At 47.6% G+C, this 16,863-nt stretch overlaps 1 protein-coding gene across 3 annotated transcripts in view; it reads right to left on the minus strand.

Annotated features, from left to right (window-relative positions):
* The window catches only part of SSH1 (slingshot protein phosphatase 1), a 37,904-nt gene extending 21,043 nt beyond the window's left edge, over positions 1–16,861 (minus strand). Inside the window, exons 1-2 of one of the 3 annotated variants that reach the window (XM_042441957.1) lie at positions 16,710–16,861; positions 12,212–12,252 (exon numbers count right to left, since the gene is read on the minus strand). In XM_042441957.1, the coding sequence (XP_042297891.1) occupies positions 12,212–12,252; positions 16,710–16,778 (110 nt within the window). In that variant the 5' untranslated portion in view covers positions 16,779–16,861. Of the gene's footprint in view, positions 1–3,574; positions 3,676–12,211; positions 12,253–16,709 lie in introns of those variants that run through there. The other 2 variants (XM_042441959.1, XM_042441958.1) reach the window with 2 other exon arrangements.
* Between the last annotated feature and the right edge of the window lie 2 nt (positions 16,862–16,863).

A 16,863-nucleotide genomic window follows, 5' to 3' on the forward strand; every position in this document is an offset into this window, starting at 1 on the left:
AGACCAACCGGAGGGAAACCTTTCTTCCCGCTTGGGACCTGAGGTGGCTTATGCATCAAAGGTAAAACAAGATAAAGACTAAATAAAAGAAAAAGACAACCCCAAACCCAACGCCTGATAATAAAACGTTAAACAAGTTATATTAAAATGTTTTAAAAGTGTAAAATCATTTAAAAACATAATAAAGCTCAAAACATAGCACACATCCCCCATAAAAAGGGAGTCTCCACAACCAAGTCCTCATTAAATGTCTGAATAAAAATCTCTTTGCCTATTGGCGAAAGGAGAGCAGAGAAGAAGCCATCCTTTCCTCCCACGGAAGGGGATTTCACATGGGAGCAGCCACCCCAAGGACCCTCTCCGGTGACCTCACCTAAGGTATATTGATTCTTTCCACACGTGTGGAAAGAACATGGGGAGGGGACTCTCCATCATGTTCAGAAGGGTGGAATTCATGCGGGGTATGGTCCTCAGCCAAAGCATTTCGGGGAAACAACTCAGGCAGACAGAACCCCATTGAGATCTATTGACATACCCATCAATAAAGGCCCATTCAAACAGCTGTGTTAGATCTGTGGTATGCAACTTTCATTTATGTCCTATGTGGGGGGACAAATATACAGAATGATTCTTTTTCCCAGCTTGCATTACAGAGATTAGGAGTATTTCATGCAATGCTTTGTTAACCAAAAGGCTAAGAAACATGTCAGCAACAAATTGCTAGACAAGTAAATTCTGCAAACAGTTTGATTTGTTTTCCCCAGAAAAGTTGTGGCTTTTCCCTGCCTTCAAGGAAAAGCAGCTGGGTCGTACTTTCAACATTTCTGGAAAACACAGGACACGAATGCCGTGACCAAAGGACTGTGGCTTACATTCTTTGAAACACTGGGGCCCTTGTTACACCAGACAGTCAGCAGCAAAGTCCCGAGCTTTAAACAAATGACTAAGAGCTGTCACAATGGGCTGATGAAGTTCCATCACTAGAGATGGTTTTCTGTTTAAAGGCATCAGGGCTCCACTTGCAGGCATTCTGCGTCATTTTCCAACTGGGTTACATGTTTGGCTGATCTGGGAAGTTTCTTTTTAAAATGATGTTTAATAAGATGTGATCCTTCAAATGGAATTGCTCAACACTAGGCTATAAGACTCCCACAATATGGGTACCATTGTAGGCTCTTTAAACTCGTGTATATGTACATTGCCATGCTATCCTCAGATGAAGGACTACTGTATATAGAAATATTTTTCATAAATAAGCAAAAAAGAAATCTGCACTTCTTCGCATGTTGAATTCAAGCTGCTCTTTGAACAGCTTTATCTGTCAATGATGCAGTGGGAATGAAAGAGGGAGCAGCTCCTACTTTTCTGCCTCCTGACCATTATACTTTTCCAAGAACATTACGGAATATTGAAATAATAATTCAAATACAATTTACCTACCATTCTTTAAGACTGACCCCCCACAAAGAGACTCACTCTATGAGCTAAACGATGACTGTTTTACTGAGGTGAGTAATTAATTGTTTTTATTTTGTTATCTCCTGCCTTTCCCCCCAGGACTGGAACCCAGGTGAATTGCAAATTAAACAGATATTTTGGGGGGGGGGGTGTCAAAGCAAAACATGGCACAGAGGCAAGCTCATCGGTTCTAGCAAAGAACCCCACTGTGAAAGTTAATTGGAACAGAAAGGGCCTGCCCATATAGCTGAAGGTACAAAAGGAAGGCCGCATATGGGGTCTCATTCCCCACCCCATGGAAAAGCGGTTGCTTCCCCCATTTGATACATGGCCTTTTTCAGTCCTTTCAGTAAGCAGCAGTCATGTAAGTTTAACTGTATAATTCAATCAGTCAAATGGCAGGCTGCTAGCTAGCTAAACCTTTTAAATGGCTAATAACCCTAGAAACCAGTATGCCAAGGTTATTACCTATAAAGCCCTACATGGCTTGGGCCCGAGTTACCTACGGGACCGCATCTCCCTATATAATCCGCCGCGCACTCTTAGAACATCGGGTAAGAACCTATTGGAGATAGCAACCTCTAAGTATGTTGCTACTTTGCAAAGAGCATTTTCAACAACAGCTCCGATAATCTGGAACAGTCTCCCTGAGGAGATCCGCTCGGCGACCTCGTTAGAAACATTCAGAAAAGCAATTAAAACCAAGCTTTTTAGCCAAGCATACCCCACCTGATATGAATACTCCCCTGATATGAATGACTTGTCCTGTCTGTGTATGATCCCTGCCTTGTTTGTTGATGCTATTGTTGCTATATGATGTTGTATATTTTATTGTTTTTAGCTGCTTTTGAATTTTTATGTAAACACTTTGTGCTTTTTTTAGTCTGTAACCCCGCTTCAATCCACCAGGAGAGGCAGGGAAACATAAATTATTATTATTATTATTATTATTATTATTATTATTATTACGCAGTAGCACCTTTGAGAGTAACTGAAAGGAAGAAAATGGTAGCTGAGCTTTCATAGACTTGAATCTATTTCCTCAGATGCATGGGAAGTAGGCTCAACTCTACAAAAGCTCACCTACAGCTTCTTTCTTTTGGTTACTCTCAAAGGTGATACTAGATCCTTTGGCATACTGATATTCCAGACTATGTCTTTAAGCCCTAGAAGTAATGCGCCAAACATACGCTCAGGAATGGCTCCACACTGACCTACTGGAAAATCACTGGATAATTCACAGTGAGATCTGTGGATGTACAATGGCAAGCTGGCTTTTATGTGGAAAAAGAGTGAAGGCAGAGGAGGAAAGCATGGAGAGTTCTCTCTTTCCCACTAGCTGCAAAACCCAGCTGGCAATCTTTGCCATTCCAGGAAGACCAAGGCACAATTCACAGTTCCTGTTTACTGTGAAGCAGAGAAAAAATGGACAACCCGACGCAAACTCCGAGCTCATCCCTATCCTGGGCCAAATGAAAGGGACATCCACAGGGAGGACAGTTTAAGTCTGTGGCCACACATTCACTGGATGGCACAAAGGTACCCCAAGTGGTCTCAAAGAGCCTGCTGATAACAATACATGCAAAAAAACATTTATGTGTTTGTTGGACTTCAGGAACAACCTCACAAATGGCCAATGTAGAGCCTTCCATGGCATGTTCACTGTCACACGCCTCCACCTTCTGGCCCTTTTGGCTCTGAACAGGACAGAAATTGAAGAACCTGAGAGGACAGCACTGTCTGGTCTGCTCTTCTGCTGAGCTCAACGTCTCCCCAAAGACCAGGCAAACTTGTCTGCCAGGAGCTACGGCCAAATACACCTCTCCCTCCAGTCACACTCATTCTTCCTTGGCTATCTCCCCAAGACAGCACTATTTCAAGCCCAGCCATTTCAACCAGGTTTGTTTTACATCTTTCCTCCTAAAATCCAAGGGTTTCTCCTGCATCGTTCCATTTTAATAAGCATAACCTCAAGTGAAGATCTAAACAGAGAGAGAGAGAGCAATTTCACTTAAGCAAACCACGGGGAAAAGCTACAACAGCACCAAGAGCTCTAAGCAAGAAAAGCTTTCCGGAGGGAGCAAGGGAGAGGAGAGAAAGAACGCTGCATACATACTACTTTGGACGGGGTTTCTTTGAACAGCAGAAGCATCGTGCTGGCCCAAAAGACAGGCAGAAGTCCACAAAATCGTAAAGGTTCATAACCAACTGTTCAAATCACATCCTTTAGCTTTTCAACAGGTTTTTTTAGGAGGGGGAATAAGGCAGAAGAGGGGGAGAAAAGCCTGACCAATTGTTCCCTGAAAGAGAAAGAAATGGCCACGTCTGTTGATGCTCCCCAGGAACTGATGGCTTTTACGGAACATTGCTCCCCCCCCCCGCCCGGCAATATTCTGGCTCAAAAAAACAATTGCCCTAACATATCCAATGAAAAGGAGGCCTTTCAAGGGGGGGGGGGGGGGGTGAACCAGCTGAAGCTCATCAAACCATTCCCCTCCTCCAGGCTTTTCTTATTCTCCTCTTCAGGCGCTTGTCAAACAGCAGCAGCAGTGCCTGGCGTTATCAGAAGGAAAGTACAGTCCAACAGCTGGGCTCCAAAGAGAACTCCAAAGTCAGATTTCAAAAGTGTCATATTGATGGATGAGCGATTGGAATTCTTCCCTCTTGCTAACTTTGTACTGCATACCAAGAGTGTGAAAACAAGCCCCAGAAAATGGATGTGAAGTTAGGTTTTCCTGCTTAGACTTCCTCATTGGGCACAACATCAGGGGAGAGACAGGTTGTTCATACTGAACAAACACTAGGCTTTTCTACAGAAGCCAGAAGCCCAGTCATTTCTCACTGGTTCAACTGGTGTTGGTACTCTGGTTTAGCTGATTTTGTTGGATTCAAACTCCCCCAGGGCTGGTGAGGCAGCTGCCCCAGGAGACAAGGGGCTAGCAGTGAGCATGAGGGGAAAAACAGAAGGCAGCAGTTCTCAAATGAGCCAAAGGCCGGAAGTCAGAAAACCCATTCTCTCACTGACACAACGTGAAGAAATGAACATGCCAGCATGAAATTGCCAGAGCTCCCAGTTGGCCACAGCACCTTGCAGCCGGCCAAATAAATGTTCATGGGATCTCAGGGCCTTACAGAAGGTTTGAGGTTGACTTGGTGTTTAATTCAGAGAGACTTGGTGCATCTAGCAAGATATGGTGAACTCATCATCAACATAGTAGTCAACAGATTTCAGCTCTTCTAACTGCTAAGAAAAGAAGGCATTTGGCACTCCTGTGACCTTTTTCTTGTGAATCACGCCTCATCTCCCAGGCCTCCAAGAGGCCTGTTGGGGCTCTCCAAGAGGGATTATTCTCCATTTTCTGAGAAAGCCCCTCCGTCTCCTTCCTTGGGCTACAGCTGAAGTCCATCTCCAGACACTTGCTCCCTGCAGGTGGATAGCTGGGTGGGAGGAAAAACAATTAACTGCAATGCTGGCAGCTGGACGACTGAGACTGCCCAAGACACTTGATCTGGAAAGCGGACGGGTCTCCATTTGAGATCAGCCATGAAGAGGCTGACTGGCTGACTGATGAGGTGAAGATTACTCTGGCACCTAACCCTGGCCCTGCGTTTGACCACTGCCATCTTTAATCATTTTCTTACCAACAGTTTTGACCAGCTTCAAAATCCAGGTATGATGTGTCATGGCTGAAGGAGGAAGTGCAATGCTTGGCAGTTTTATCCACTTGGACATAATTAACTGCAGGAATTAATGCCACAAAACATGTTGCTAGTGTCTGGCACAAAGGGCTTTAGAGGTATGGCATACATCAGTGGTGGAAAGGTCTATCAAGGACCACTAAGCTAGCTTGCAGAACATCTTTTGATGGAGAGGGTACTACTGTAGTAGTGACTTCAGGCTCTGCATGTTGACATTCCCAGAGGCTGCATCCAACCAGACCTCCGAGTAAATCCAAAGCCCTTCACACTCCAACTAAAAGGGTAGACTGCAAGCAAGAGTGGCTGAGAAGCTTTCCTTCAAATGTCTGGAGCACTCTGCCAACAAAAGTTATCTTCTGAGCGGGTATTGTTTGGCTAAGAAGGTGTGGGCTGAAGAATTCCAAGCAGCCCTTCCAGAGAGTGCAGACCATTCAGAGTCCATAGCAAAAGCGCTTTCAGGACAAGGGAGGAGGGGAGAAGGAGCAAGAAAATCAATCAGAGAGCCCACAAAGGCAGATTTCCCAGCAGAAGCTCAAGTGCCAGCCAGCGAGGCCTGCCAAGCCTGCCTTGGTGACCTTGGGATTTGCTTCATCACCATTACACATCTGCACGTTTTTGCCAGGAAAGTCGTTCCCCAAGAGAGGATGCCATCGCGGGAAGAAGAGTGAAGCTGGGTGTGTTACAGGCCTACCTTGCTGGGAGCTGGGCCGAATCTTTCACCTCCTGTCATGCAACGTACTAGGTACAGACACAAAGGAGTTATTTTCAAGGATGGCAATTTGAATGCAAGCAAGTGCACAGACTTCAGCAGCGTGGGCATAATCCACGTGAATGTCTTCAGAATAAACGGCTTCACTGAAAACAAATGGAACGGGCACAGAACAAATGCTCCAAGTGGGCTGCCCGCTTCAAAAGTAATAAGCACAATAAATATAGTACTTAACACTTGCACAGAGCTGTCAAATATTGGAAGTATGTTGCTGTCCTCCCTGCACAATTCCAAGGGCTGTTTCTGAGCTGCCAGACCCCAAATCAGGAGAGAGCAACATAACGCTCTCTCCAGCGGTTTTCAATGGGGCCCACAAGCACTTTCTGCAGAAATTGTTGATCCATGTAACCTTGGATTGCAGGACTTCAGGCACTGTTTCAAACCATGGCAAGGTAATCTGGGTGAATGCAGAGTCAGTTGTGACTCTCAGGACCACATGCTGTGTCCCCACTAAAAATGTGTATGGGGGGAATGTGTTTATTTTTAAACTAAAGAGACCAACGTTCACTTCTGGCTTTGGAAAAAATTGCTGAAGCTTTGCTCTTTCACTAAAACAAGCCCCTGTACCCTGCTTTAGAGAACATTCTTGGAGACTTCCCAAAGCAGCTAGTTTCGAACCAAAAAAAAAAAAAAAGGGAGTGGGGGAAGCTTTCTCAATGCAAAGCATGTCCTCTCCCAAAGTGACAGTCCTGTTGTGCTGAAACACTAACTTGTTGTGCTGAAACACTAACTTGTAATCACAAAATCACAAAGCTGGAAAGGACTGCAAGGGCCATCTATTCCTGTCATGCAGGAATCCACAACTAAAGCACTTCTGAGAAATGACCATCCAACCTCTGTTTAAAGTCCTCTGAAGATGGAGAGTCCATCCCTCTCTGAGGCAGTCCATTTCACTGTCCAACACTTGTTGCCATCAGGAAAGTCTTCTTAATGTTTTGGTGAAAACTCCTTTCTTGCTGTTTGAATCCAGTGGGTCTCTGGAGCAGCAGAAAACAAGCTCACACCATCTTCTCTCATGAGCACTTCTTAAACTTCTTGATGTGGGGGATTGGCAAGGTTTCTTCCCTAATGTGTCTGGGTCCAGCACCATATTTGTCCACATTGTCTAAAACTGTTTCTTTCTTAGAAACTGGCTGTGGACTGGCAGCCAATGGCCAGCTCCAATCCACGGACAACCATTTTGAGTAGTGCTGTTCTATATGACATCGCTACAGATACCTTCTCTTCTCTAAGCTATACATATCTGAATAGCCCTATTATCCAAAATGAGCTGGCCCTCCAGCTCAGACATCAGAAGGGCTGCCAGGCCGAGAAAAAACCATAAGGAGGGAAGACAAACAACCACCCAAAGGGAAGGTATTTTTACCATACATCGAAGGAGTCACAGACGGAATAGGGAAACTGGTGGGAAACACAACCTCCAAATGGTCTGCAAACCAGCCAAGAAAATCCTGCAAATGCTGCACTCAGCAAAGGACAGGAGAGACCCTCTCACGGCTGCAGAGTTTGCTGCATACCATGCAGCTGCATAGAGACCACCAAACTGTGTCCAAACATGAATCAAGGAATACAGGAGACACTGCAGAGTGGGTCAGCCAGAAAAACCAGCAGTAGCAGAACATGTTATAAACCATCCTGGGCATAAAATGCTGTTTGAAGACACTGAAATTCCAGACCATGCCAAAACTATCAGGTCAGGATGCACAGGGAAGCCATTGAAATCCACAAACGCCAGGACAACTTCAACAAGAAAGAAGAAACCCTGAAAGTAAACCAAGTTTGGCTCCCAGTCCTGAAAAACACCAAAATCAAGACCCAGCAAATGCAAATAAAAGCCCGGCGGGGTGGGGGGGGGGGGTTCCCAGCAGACAATGGAGCATTCCTTATAAAGAGACCCCCTGAGGCCTTGCCATTCAACCACAGACCAAGACCCAGATCAACATGGAAACCACCTCTTCTCAACCAACAGTATATATACTCCACTCTCTTCTGTGCCAGCATTCTCTGAAGATGTCAGCCACAGATGCTGGCAAAATGTCAGGAATAAACTCTTCTAGAACACAGTTCTATAGCCCCAAAAAACCACGGAAAAAACCCTATAGAGCTGGCCCTTGTTTTGAGGACCTGGTGGGTTGGACTAAGTGGCCCTTGGGGTCCGTTCCAACTTTATGATTCTGACATTTTAAGATGTCACTGAGACAGGCAATGGGTTTTTTTCAGACTGGCTGCATATACTCTGGAAAAGTAAAGACCACTGTGCAAAAAAAAAAAGGGGGGGGAGGGGCAAACAGCTTGCAGACGTTCTCCTCATTGTAACTTGCACATCATTAAACTATGTAGCCCTCCCTTGGAACTAACGTCCTAATGGCACATTTTGGACATTCCCAAAGAAATATGGCATCAATTGTGCAGCACCAGCTGCCCCAGAGCTTCCTATCTATAATGCCCCAAAACTCATAAATTCACAGTCACTTCAAATAACAACAACCAGAACCTTTGTCAATTGACTTGCTGTTGCTCCCAGCAAATGTGTACTGTATTGTCTTTACTAGGCACTGGCACACCTGCAGAATTACAGATCTATCTGAAACAGAAAATGCAGCTGGTTAAGCATCCTTAACCTTGTGATTCAGAGCTTATGCTCCTAAAAATCTCTGGCTTAATAGCAGAACAAGTCTCTCAGAGCATGGTAGGTGTTCTGGACAGCTCACTAACCACTTCCTTCATTGTTAGACACCAAAATGCAATGGGAAAACATATTCACGCCATTGCCTTTCAGGAAAATAAAAACCATAGGCTATAATTACCACAGCCAGCCTCAAGATGGAGAGGGGCGAATGGCTTTCAGCCCAAGACCTGAATTCCCTTTCTGAGAAATTTGGGGCAGGAGGAACACTGGTACACTTTCGCCTGATGCCATGAAGCTTTAGAAGAGGCATTTCCACTGCTTAGAATGGGAGGAGGAGGTAGACAACAGCAAAGCCACATTGCCGCACTATGACAGCATGGGGAAGGAAGCGCAGCCACCTGGGCAAGTCCCCAGAGCCAGGCGCCAGGAGGGCTGCTTTCAAGCCCAGGAGCTGAAGTTTCCCTTGCCTGCAACAGAGATATTTAGATAAAGCCAGAGAGGGCCTTCTTGGGGTCTGCCCCTTGGCACTAGAACTTCCTTCCTAGGCAGACCAGAATGTCCCCTCCTTACTGCCCTTCTGGCAGCAAGTGAAAACTGTTTGATTCCAACAGGCATGTAGAACTGAACATTTTAAGGCATGGACAAGCAAAGGGTGCCCCCTGCGCTGCATGCATCCCTTGTGAACCTGAAATAGACCCTGAAGGCCCCAAGAAGCCTCTCCTGAAGAATCCAGAGCTCACAAAAATTGCTAAAAAATATTGGGCTGGCTTTTGTGCAATGTTTTGTTTTGTTTCTTACCTGAAAACCATTCAGCGGCACTTTGCTTCCCTCACCCCCTACCCCCGAGACCTACACTACCCCCCACCCCCCCACCAAAACGCCCTCAAATCAGACAAAATGGTCTCTTCTGGTGTCCTGAAACACACTAGTGTAGCCCATGTATCCAACAACATGTACTTCTCTTACATTGCTCAAATTCAAGGGGGAAAGGAATCAGTTGATGCTAATTTTAGCACATTCAAAAAGGTGCATAATATGCTATTGTCTTCCATTGTCTTTACTTTCATACTCAAAAGGCACCAAATCCTGTCTGATCTTGGAAATTAAGCAGAATCTGCTCTGGTTAGCACTTGGATGGGAGACCACCAATGAATACCAGGCTGTTGTTGCTGTGTGCCTTCAAGTTGTTTCTGACTTATGGCAACCCTATTGTGGGGTTTTCTTGGCACAGTTTGTTCACAGGGGTTTGCCTTTGCCTTTCTCTGAGGCTGAGGGAGTATACACAGCCCAGGGTCACAAGAGGGGATTTGAACCTTTGCTTCCAGAGTAGTAGTCCAGCACTAAAACCCCACTCTGGCTCTCTCTGCCCCAGCTTTACACAAGGCATATACTTCTGTGGCTGAAGACCAGCAAAGAACTCCATGAGGCGCAGTTCAGTCTGAAGCCACCGTGTCTCTCTCTAGCCCTGCAAAGGCCATCCCACTGTTAGTTAATGACTTGACTGATGACATGATCCATTTGCTATGAGAGCTAAAGAAAGTCAAGAATCCAGGGCCCGTTCTGGTTCAGCTCCCTTCGGTTACGCAAAAAGGAGAGATTCTAGATCAACCCACCACAGCTAGCAGACCCAGCAGCTTGGACTGAGTGGTCCTTGGCAAAGAGTGCATTGGCACCCATTCCTCACGACTGAGACATTTGAGGACCTTTTTTATCAAGTGAACATTTAGGATGTCTTTGAATAATAAAATATTTTCTGCAGAGAAATTAAGTACTCTGATTTCCCAATCTGCATCAGTTTAAGCTAAGAACTTGGTGCAATACTCTGTCCCACAGAAAGAACAGGGCAGTCTTCTCCAGCACAAACTGGTCCAACAAGGATGAAGAGGCCGCTGGCCACTTTCCTGAGTGGGTTTCTCATCAAGTAAACTATTGGATGCCATCCATTCTTCCTCCTCATGACCTGGGCTTGCCAGCGCTACTCAGCATAAGGTTACGGCTTGAGCAGGGGGCTCAAGAAACCGTAAGAGAGAAAAGGGAAGATCAGCTGCACCCTAGGGCCACCGGCCTTCCAGTCAGGGCTGCCTTCCTTTCCAACTCGGGTGTAGGAAACAAAATGGGTTACACACAGAGGAGGCTCATCAGATGGCTCATGCTTATAGGTCAGTCACATTTCCAGGATTTTGAATGACTGTCCTCAAGGGTGAATTGATGGAAACAAAGAGCAGCTGGGGGCTGAGGGGATCAGCTCTGCTTCTCTCACAGGCTTACCCCTGAGGACAATAGCTCTGCTGTACAGCGGGCCATCCCACAGCTCCCAGTATTTATTGTCTTGCAGCTGAACTCAGCAAGGAGATCTGGAGGCCAAAGCTGCTGGTTTGATCAGATGTTTGAAAACAGGATGCTGAATCATATCCTGGCAAGGCTGCGGCATCCTGACTGGTGCACTGAGCAACTAGGAGGCTCCGCAGGGGGCTTGGGAGCATCAGGGACTCTTGGCCAAAAATGTGTTGCTAGATCAGGAGAGTGAAGGTGCCAGGGGTACTGGAGAAGAGGGCCAGGGAAACCCAGGATCTACAGAGCGCAGGGGGAAGACTAGAGTGGAAACATAACTGTTTTGGGCATGGGTGAAGAGACACTGACTCTTGTTGCCTTGAACAGATCCTTGACAAAAGTGTATTGACCTTGCAGTGGTTGTTGTGTGCCTTGGGGCTGTTTCCGACTAATGGCAACCCTAAGACAAACCTACCTTGGGCTTTTCTTGGCAAGGTTTGCCCAGAGGGGTTTGCCACCATGGCCTTTCTCTGAGGCTGAGAGCGGGTGACATGCCCATGGTCACCCACAGGATCTTAATTCAGCCTAAGCCACTGGAGGACCTTTTCTGAGTGAAGAGACTTCTCAAGCAGTTCAGACTGAATTAGGATCCTACACATCAAAATGCAGGTATACCTCCATTAACAAAGCTTCAGACAGCAAAGCTCTTGTTTATGAAGGCTTTTGTCATCCCCCCCCCGGCATTCCCTCTTTTTTTCGTCATTCTCAAGCCAATTTTTGTATCTGCTGGACAGAGCCCAACTATTCTTGCAGAAGGTGATGAAGGCATGGCCAGGTCACTCCAGACCCTGCACAAAAAGCTAGACAAAACTATCTCTGAGGGGAATCAAACAAGGATGGGGGACTTGTTGCAGGCGAAACATGGGATAATACTGCCACCCAATGGAGCCAAAACACAATACAGGCTTCCCCTGCCTTTTGATGTCTCACTTTCTGACAACTCACTCTTTTGCTCTTGCAAATTGCAGGCAGGTTCCATTAGTTTGACGGGTTCTGCTCTTTCCTCAGTTCATCTTGTCTGTGAGGCTTGTTTGGGACCACTCACACACACTTTGGTATATATAGTGCATTAATTTAGCTTTTTCACATGTTCAAAAGTGATAGATAGTGTGTCACAGCAGCTAAGGGTGTATTATGGCACGGGTGTGATGCTAGGTTATGGACTCAGGATGCACTTCTGTTACAGTGAAGGCAAGGTGGACAAGCTGGCTGGGGGATTCTGGGGGCTTTGGTCAAAATAAGGCAAGTTCTTCAAGTTCTGGAAACCAGCAACAACATCTAGATTAAAGATATAAGAAATATATAGATATATGGCTCCTACTCACCTCAGGTTCAATTTGCGTTCTTCATCACTGCCAGCATCCAGCTGAAAGAAGAAGAGAAACAATGTGTTGGGCATGAAAAGCTCAAAATAACAACAATATTGTTTTCAAGAGGAAGTTTGTTGTAAGCTTCAAAAGTACCTGTGCTAACATAAAAGCAAACATTGTAGTTACATTTGTGACAGCTTTGTCCCAGGCTTCCTCCAGGAGGCTCATACCTGCCCTCCTCCATCAGATCTTTGCAACCTTTGAGAGGACCCAGGAGTCACACCTCGGAGACCTGGAGAACTGAACATACCTCTCTCCACTGAAGTCCAACACTCGGACCTAGCCCTCCTTGAGCAAAGGCTCTGGTAGACAACAAATCCTATCATCCCAGCCACCTCTGCTGAGTGAAGATGGTGACAGATGTCGCCTAAGACATCAGAAAGGCCACAGTTGTGGGAGACTGCCCAAACCTAAGACTTGATACTGGTTCTCGAGTTTTGTCCTCTTTCTGAAACAGCATGAAAAGGAAAGCAATACGCTGCTGTTTGATGAAATGGGGGGAGTGGCCACTGCTCTCTTTGGGGCTGCAAACTTTAATTGCCAGATCCGTCTAATGAAGCTTTGGATTATTCACTGGTAAAGGCAACATTTTAACCAGTGGGGCTGGGAGGCTGACAGCAAGCACTTCTTTTGAGGCCATTTTGCTCCAGATGTTAACAGGGCATCCTTCCCAACCTAGTATTGTTGGGATGTACTGGACTACAACTCCCATCACCCCCAGCCAATATGGACATCAGGAGGATGCCAGTGTTAGGGTACTAGGGACTGAAAGGCGGGGGGGATACCCTTTCCTAAGGGTCTTTATTTTGCTTTTAATATATCAAAAAGTAACTTCTATGAATGTTTTGGGAGCATACATGTCAGCATTAACTTGACTATATGTACCAGTGATTTGGAATACATAGACTCATAGAATGAGAGTTGGAAGGGCCATCCAGTCCTCTGCTCTCCAGCCGGGAAGGAAGGCACCATCCAAGCCCTTCCTGGGACACAAGGCCATCCAGCCTCTGCCTCCAAAGAAGGGAAACACCACCACGATTGAACAGCTCTTATAAGTCCTTCCTATTGTTAAGGTGAAATCTCTTTTGCTGTAGCTTGAATCCATTGCTCTGGGTCCCAGTCTCTAGAGCTCCAGAAAACAAGGTTCTCCATAGGACAGCCCTTCCAATATTTCATAGAATCCTAGAGTTGGAAGAGACCCCCAGGGCATCCAGTGCGACCCCATTTTGCCCTGCAAGAAGGCACCACCAAAGCCCTTCCTGGCAGAGAGGACCTTCCAGCCTCTCTTGAAAAACCACCAAAGGAGGAGGCTCCGCCACTCTCCAAGGCAGTGTCTTCCACTGTCCAAAAGGCCTTACCATTAGGTTCTTCCTAATGCTGAGGTGGAATATCTCTCTCTCTCTCTCTCTCTCTCTCTCTCTATATATATATATATATATATATATATATATATATATATATAATCTCCAATACAGAAATCCTCTCCTTTCCCCTCTCTTAAGTGTATCTATGAAGACCTGAATGAGCAGACTGTTTATATAACAGTGATATATTCCTGGATCCCGTTGACCCACACAAGGGGATGTATTTGGAAGCCAATCGCTAGGAGGCTCTGCATGAAATCTCCTCACTAGCTTCTTTGCGTGAAGGTGGGGCCACAGAAATCATTGCAGAAGCCTATGCAGAGCTTGATCCAGGAGAAGGAAGAGGAGGCCTAAGGGCAGCCCAATTTACCACAGAACACACAGCCGCGCGGATGGGATGCAACCAACCTGACACCCCTCTGTTCTCATAGCACTTTAATCCCAAGGACTTCAGTCAGGATTAATGCCAGTTTACAACCGTGTAAATGGGATCACAATGAGGTGGTGTCTCTCTCCTGCTCTCTTTCTCTCTCTCAACAGGGCCAAACATTGAAAAGGTTAACTTTTAGAAAGCTGCTAGAAAACATTCTTTTAAAGGTATTCACTGGGCCCTGAAAGTAAAGCCAAGCGAACACAGCGGGAGCTATATCTCAGTAAAGAGGCACAGGAAGACGCTGGAAGGGACAGGTTGGGCTTGGGAGCAGCCAAGGCAGTGAGGAGGAGGCAAATCTTTTTACCTTGTAGAAGGGGAAATGTCCCTGAGAGAAAAGGCACACCAAACATGGAATGAAGCTGAATAACCTAGTTTGGTCCTGATGAACCGGCCTTAGTGGGGCGGAAGGTCCACTGTTCCCTTATGGAGCCACACAGAAGCCACCAGACGTTGGGGGAAGAGAGGGACAAACAAGGCTGCATGACCAGAGAGATAAGAACTGAAGGTATGCCACAAAGCTGCAGCAAGGTGTATTCTGGGGGATTCTGGATCACAGGGTTCTGGACAGAATAAGGTACATCCGTTGGTAAGCTCCTTGAGGCAGGGAACCTATCCTTTTGACCCTCTGTCTACTGTCAGAACAGAAGATGGAGAAACAGAATGGTTCCCAGTTGGCAAAGGAGTCAGACAAGGCTGTATCCTTTCACCCTATACCTGTTCAACTTCTATGCAGAACATACTGTAAGGAAAGCCAGCTTGGATACAGAAGGAGGAGGAAGAAAAACAGGAGGAAGGCATATCAACAATCTGAGCTATGCAGACAACACCAGACTACTAGCAGAAAACCTCAAAGACCTGGAACAACTACTAAGAAAGCTCAAGGAAGAAAGGGCAAAGGCCGGCCTAATGTTGAACAGAAAGAAAACCAAAAAAATGACCACAGAGAAGCGACACAAATTTGAATTAGACAACGAAGAAATAGAAATAGTCCAAGAATTCCCCTACTTGGGATCCAACACTGATAGAAAGGGAGACTGCAGTTGGGAAATCAGAAGAAGATTAAGAATGGGAAGGACAGCTATGGAAGAACTAGAGAAGATCCCCAAATGCAAGGCTATACAACTCAGCACCAAAGTTAGACTCGTCCAGGCCATCATCGTATTCCCTGTTGCCATCGATGGATCTGAGAGCTGGAGAGTTAAGGAGGAGGGTAGGAGGAAAACCAACTCATCCAAAATGGGGTGCTGGAGAAGAGAAGAGTGCTGAGGATGCCATGGACAGCAGCCCAAAAGACCAAGCCTGAACTCTCCCTGGAAGCCAAGATGGCCACACTCAGGTTGTGGTACTTTGGACACATCCTGAGAAGGCAGGCATGATTGGGGGGTCGAAAGAGAGGAAGGCTGCATGCAAGATGGAGGGACTCCATTCAGAGTCTGAGTTTGCAGGAGTTGAGCAGAGCAGCAGAGGACCCAGGGCCTCCTTGGAGATCTTAAGAGCCACGCCAGGGCAGTGAACAACCCAAAAGCCGGGAAAGGGAATGCACTGCTGACCAGAAGTGGAAATCCTAGAGGAGCTGGAGGACCAAAGGTTTCCCAGCCTTGCTGCATTCAAAATGAATTGGTTCATACATCACCATCATCATCATCACCATCATCATCATCACCATCATCATCATCATCAAATGCCCAGAATGAAGAAAAGAAATCCTTCCCATACGCTTCAGGGTTAAGAAACATATGCATGTACTGTAGATCAGACTTTTGGAAAGTGGCTTGTTGACTTCAACACCTAAAATCTGAGTCGGCAAACGTTGTCAGGCTTCCCTTCTGTGCCAGTGAGTGGGCAGAGCCTTGGTCCAAGTTGGCAGGGGGCTCAGATGCCACTGTGCTATGAGCCAGGCTTACACACTGAGTGGAACCGTGGGCGGCTCTTTATGGGGCGAATGGCGGGGGGCAGGTCAGGCTCCTTCTGGAAAGCCTCCCCCTGCCAAGACCAGGCTTGCAGGCTGAAGAGGAGCAGCAGGGAGGGGTGGACTAGAAAGCACTTCCCCAGCCCCCCCCCCCAGTGGCTGCTTCTCCTTGCAGGCAACGGGGGGGGGGGCTTGTGGGGGCCTGAAAGCCTTTTCCCCAGAGCACCCAAGTTCCCCAGCCTCCAAACCCTTGCTAAGGCTGCACCCAGATGACTGGGCTGGCCCGGCACAAGGCTGTGGAATTCTGGGAGTTGGCGTTGGTTGTGGGGCCCGAGCGGAGCAGGAGGGGGGGGGCTGAGTGCGGGAGAGAGAGGGCTCCGGGGAGAAGGCGAAGGCCTGGAAGGCCTGGCACAGCCCCGCGGGAGGGGGCGGCCTGCCTTGCCTTGCCTTGCCGAGCGGAGGCCCGGCTTCTGGGGCCGGCAGAGCAACGGGGAGTGGTGAAGCCAAAGGCGGAGGCAGGCTGCCGCCAAGGCCCCCGGGGCTGAGCCATGGGAGGGAGCCAACCCCGGAGGGCCAGGGCTGCGGGAGGAGGCCCCCTCCTCTCCTCTCCTCTCCCCTCCCGCCCGGCCGGGAGCAAGCGTGGCCCAGGGCTGCTGCCCTGATCCGGGCGGGAGGGCAAGGCAGTGGCCCGGGCTCCTGGGAGAGGGCCCCGAGGGGGGCCCGGGGAGTCTGGGGCCCGGGGCTCACCTCGCTGGTGCTGGCCGAGGAGGAGGCGGCGCTCGGGGTGGGCGAGCGCTGGAGGGTGACCAGCGCCATGGCCCAGGAGCAGGAGGAGCAGGGCGGGCGGCGGGGCTCAAGCGGCCTCCTCCTCCTCCCCCGCCGGAGCAGGAAGGAAGGCAGC

Source organism: Sceloporus undulatus, chromosome 10, assembly GCF_019175285.1.
Source record: "Sceloporus undulatus isolate JIND9_A2432 ecotype Alabama chromosome 10, SceUnd_v1.1, whole genome shotgun sequence".
In the NCBI taxonomy this organism is placed as follows: Eukaryota; Metazoa; Chordata; class Lepidosauria; order Squamata; family Phrynosomatidae; genus Sceloporus; species Sceloporus undulatus.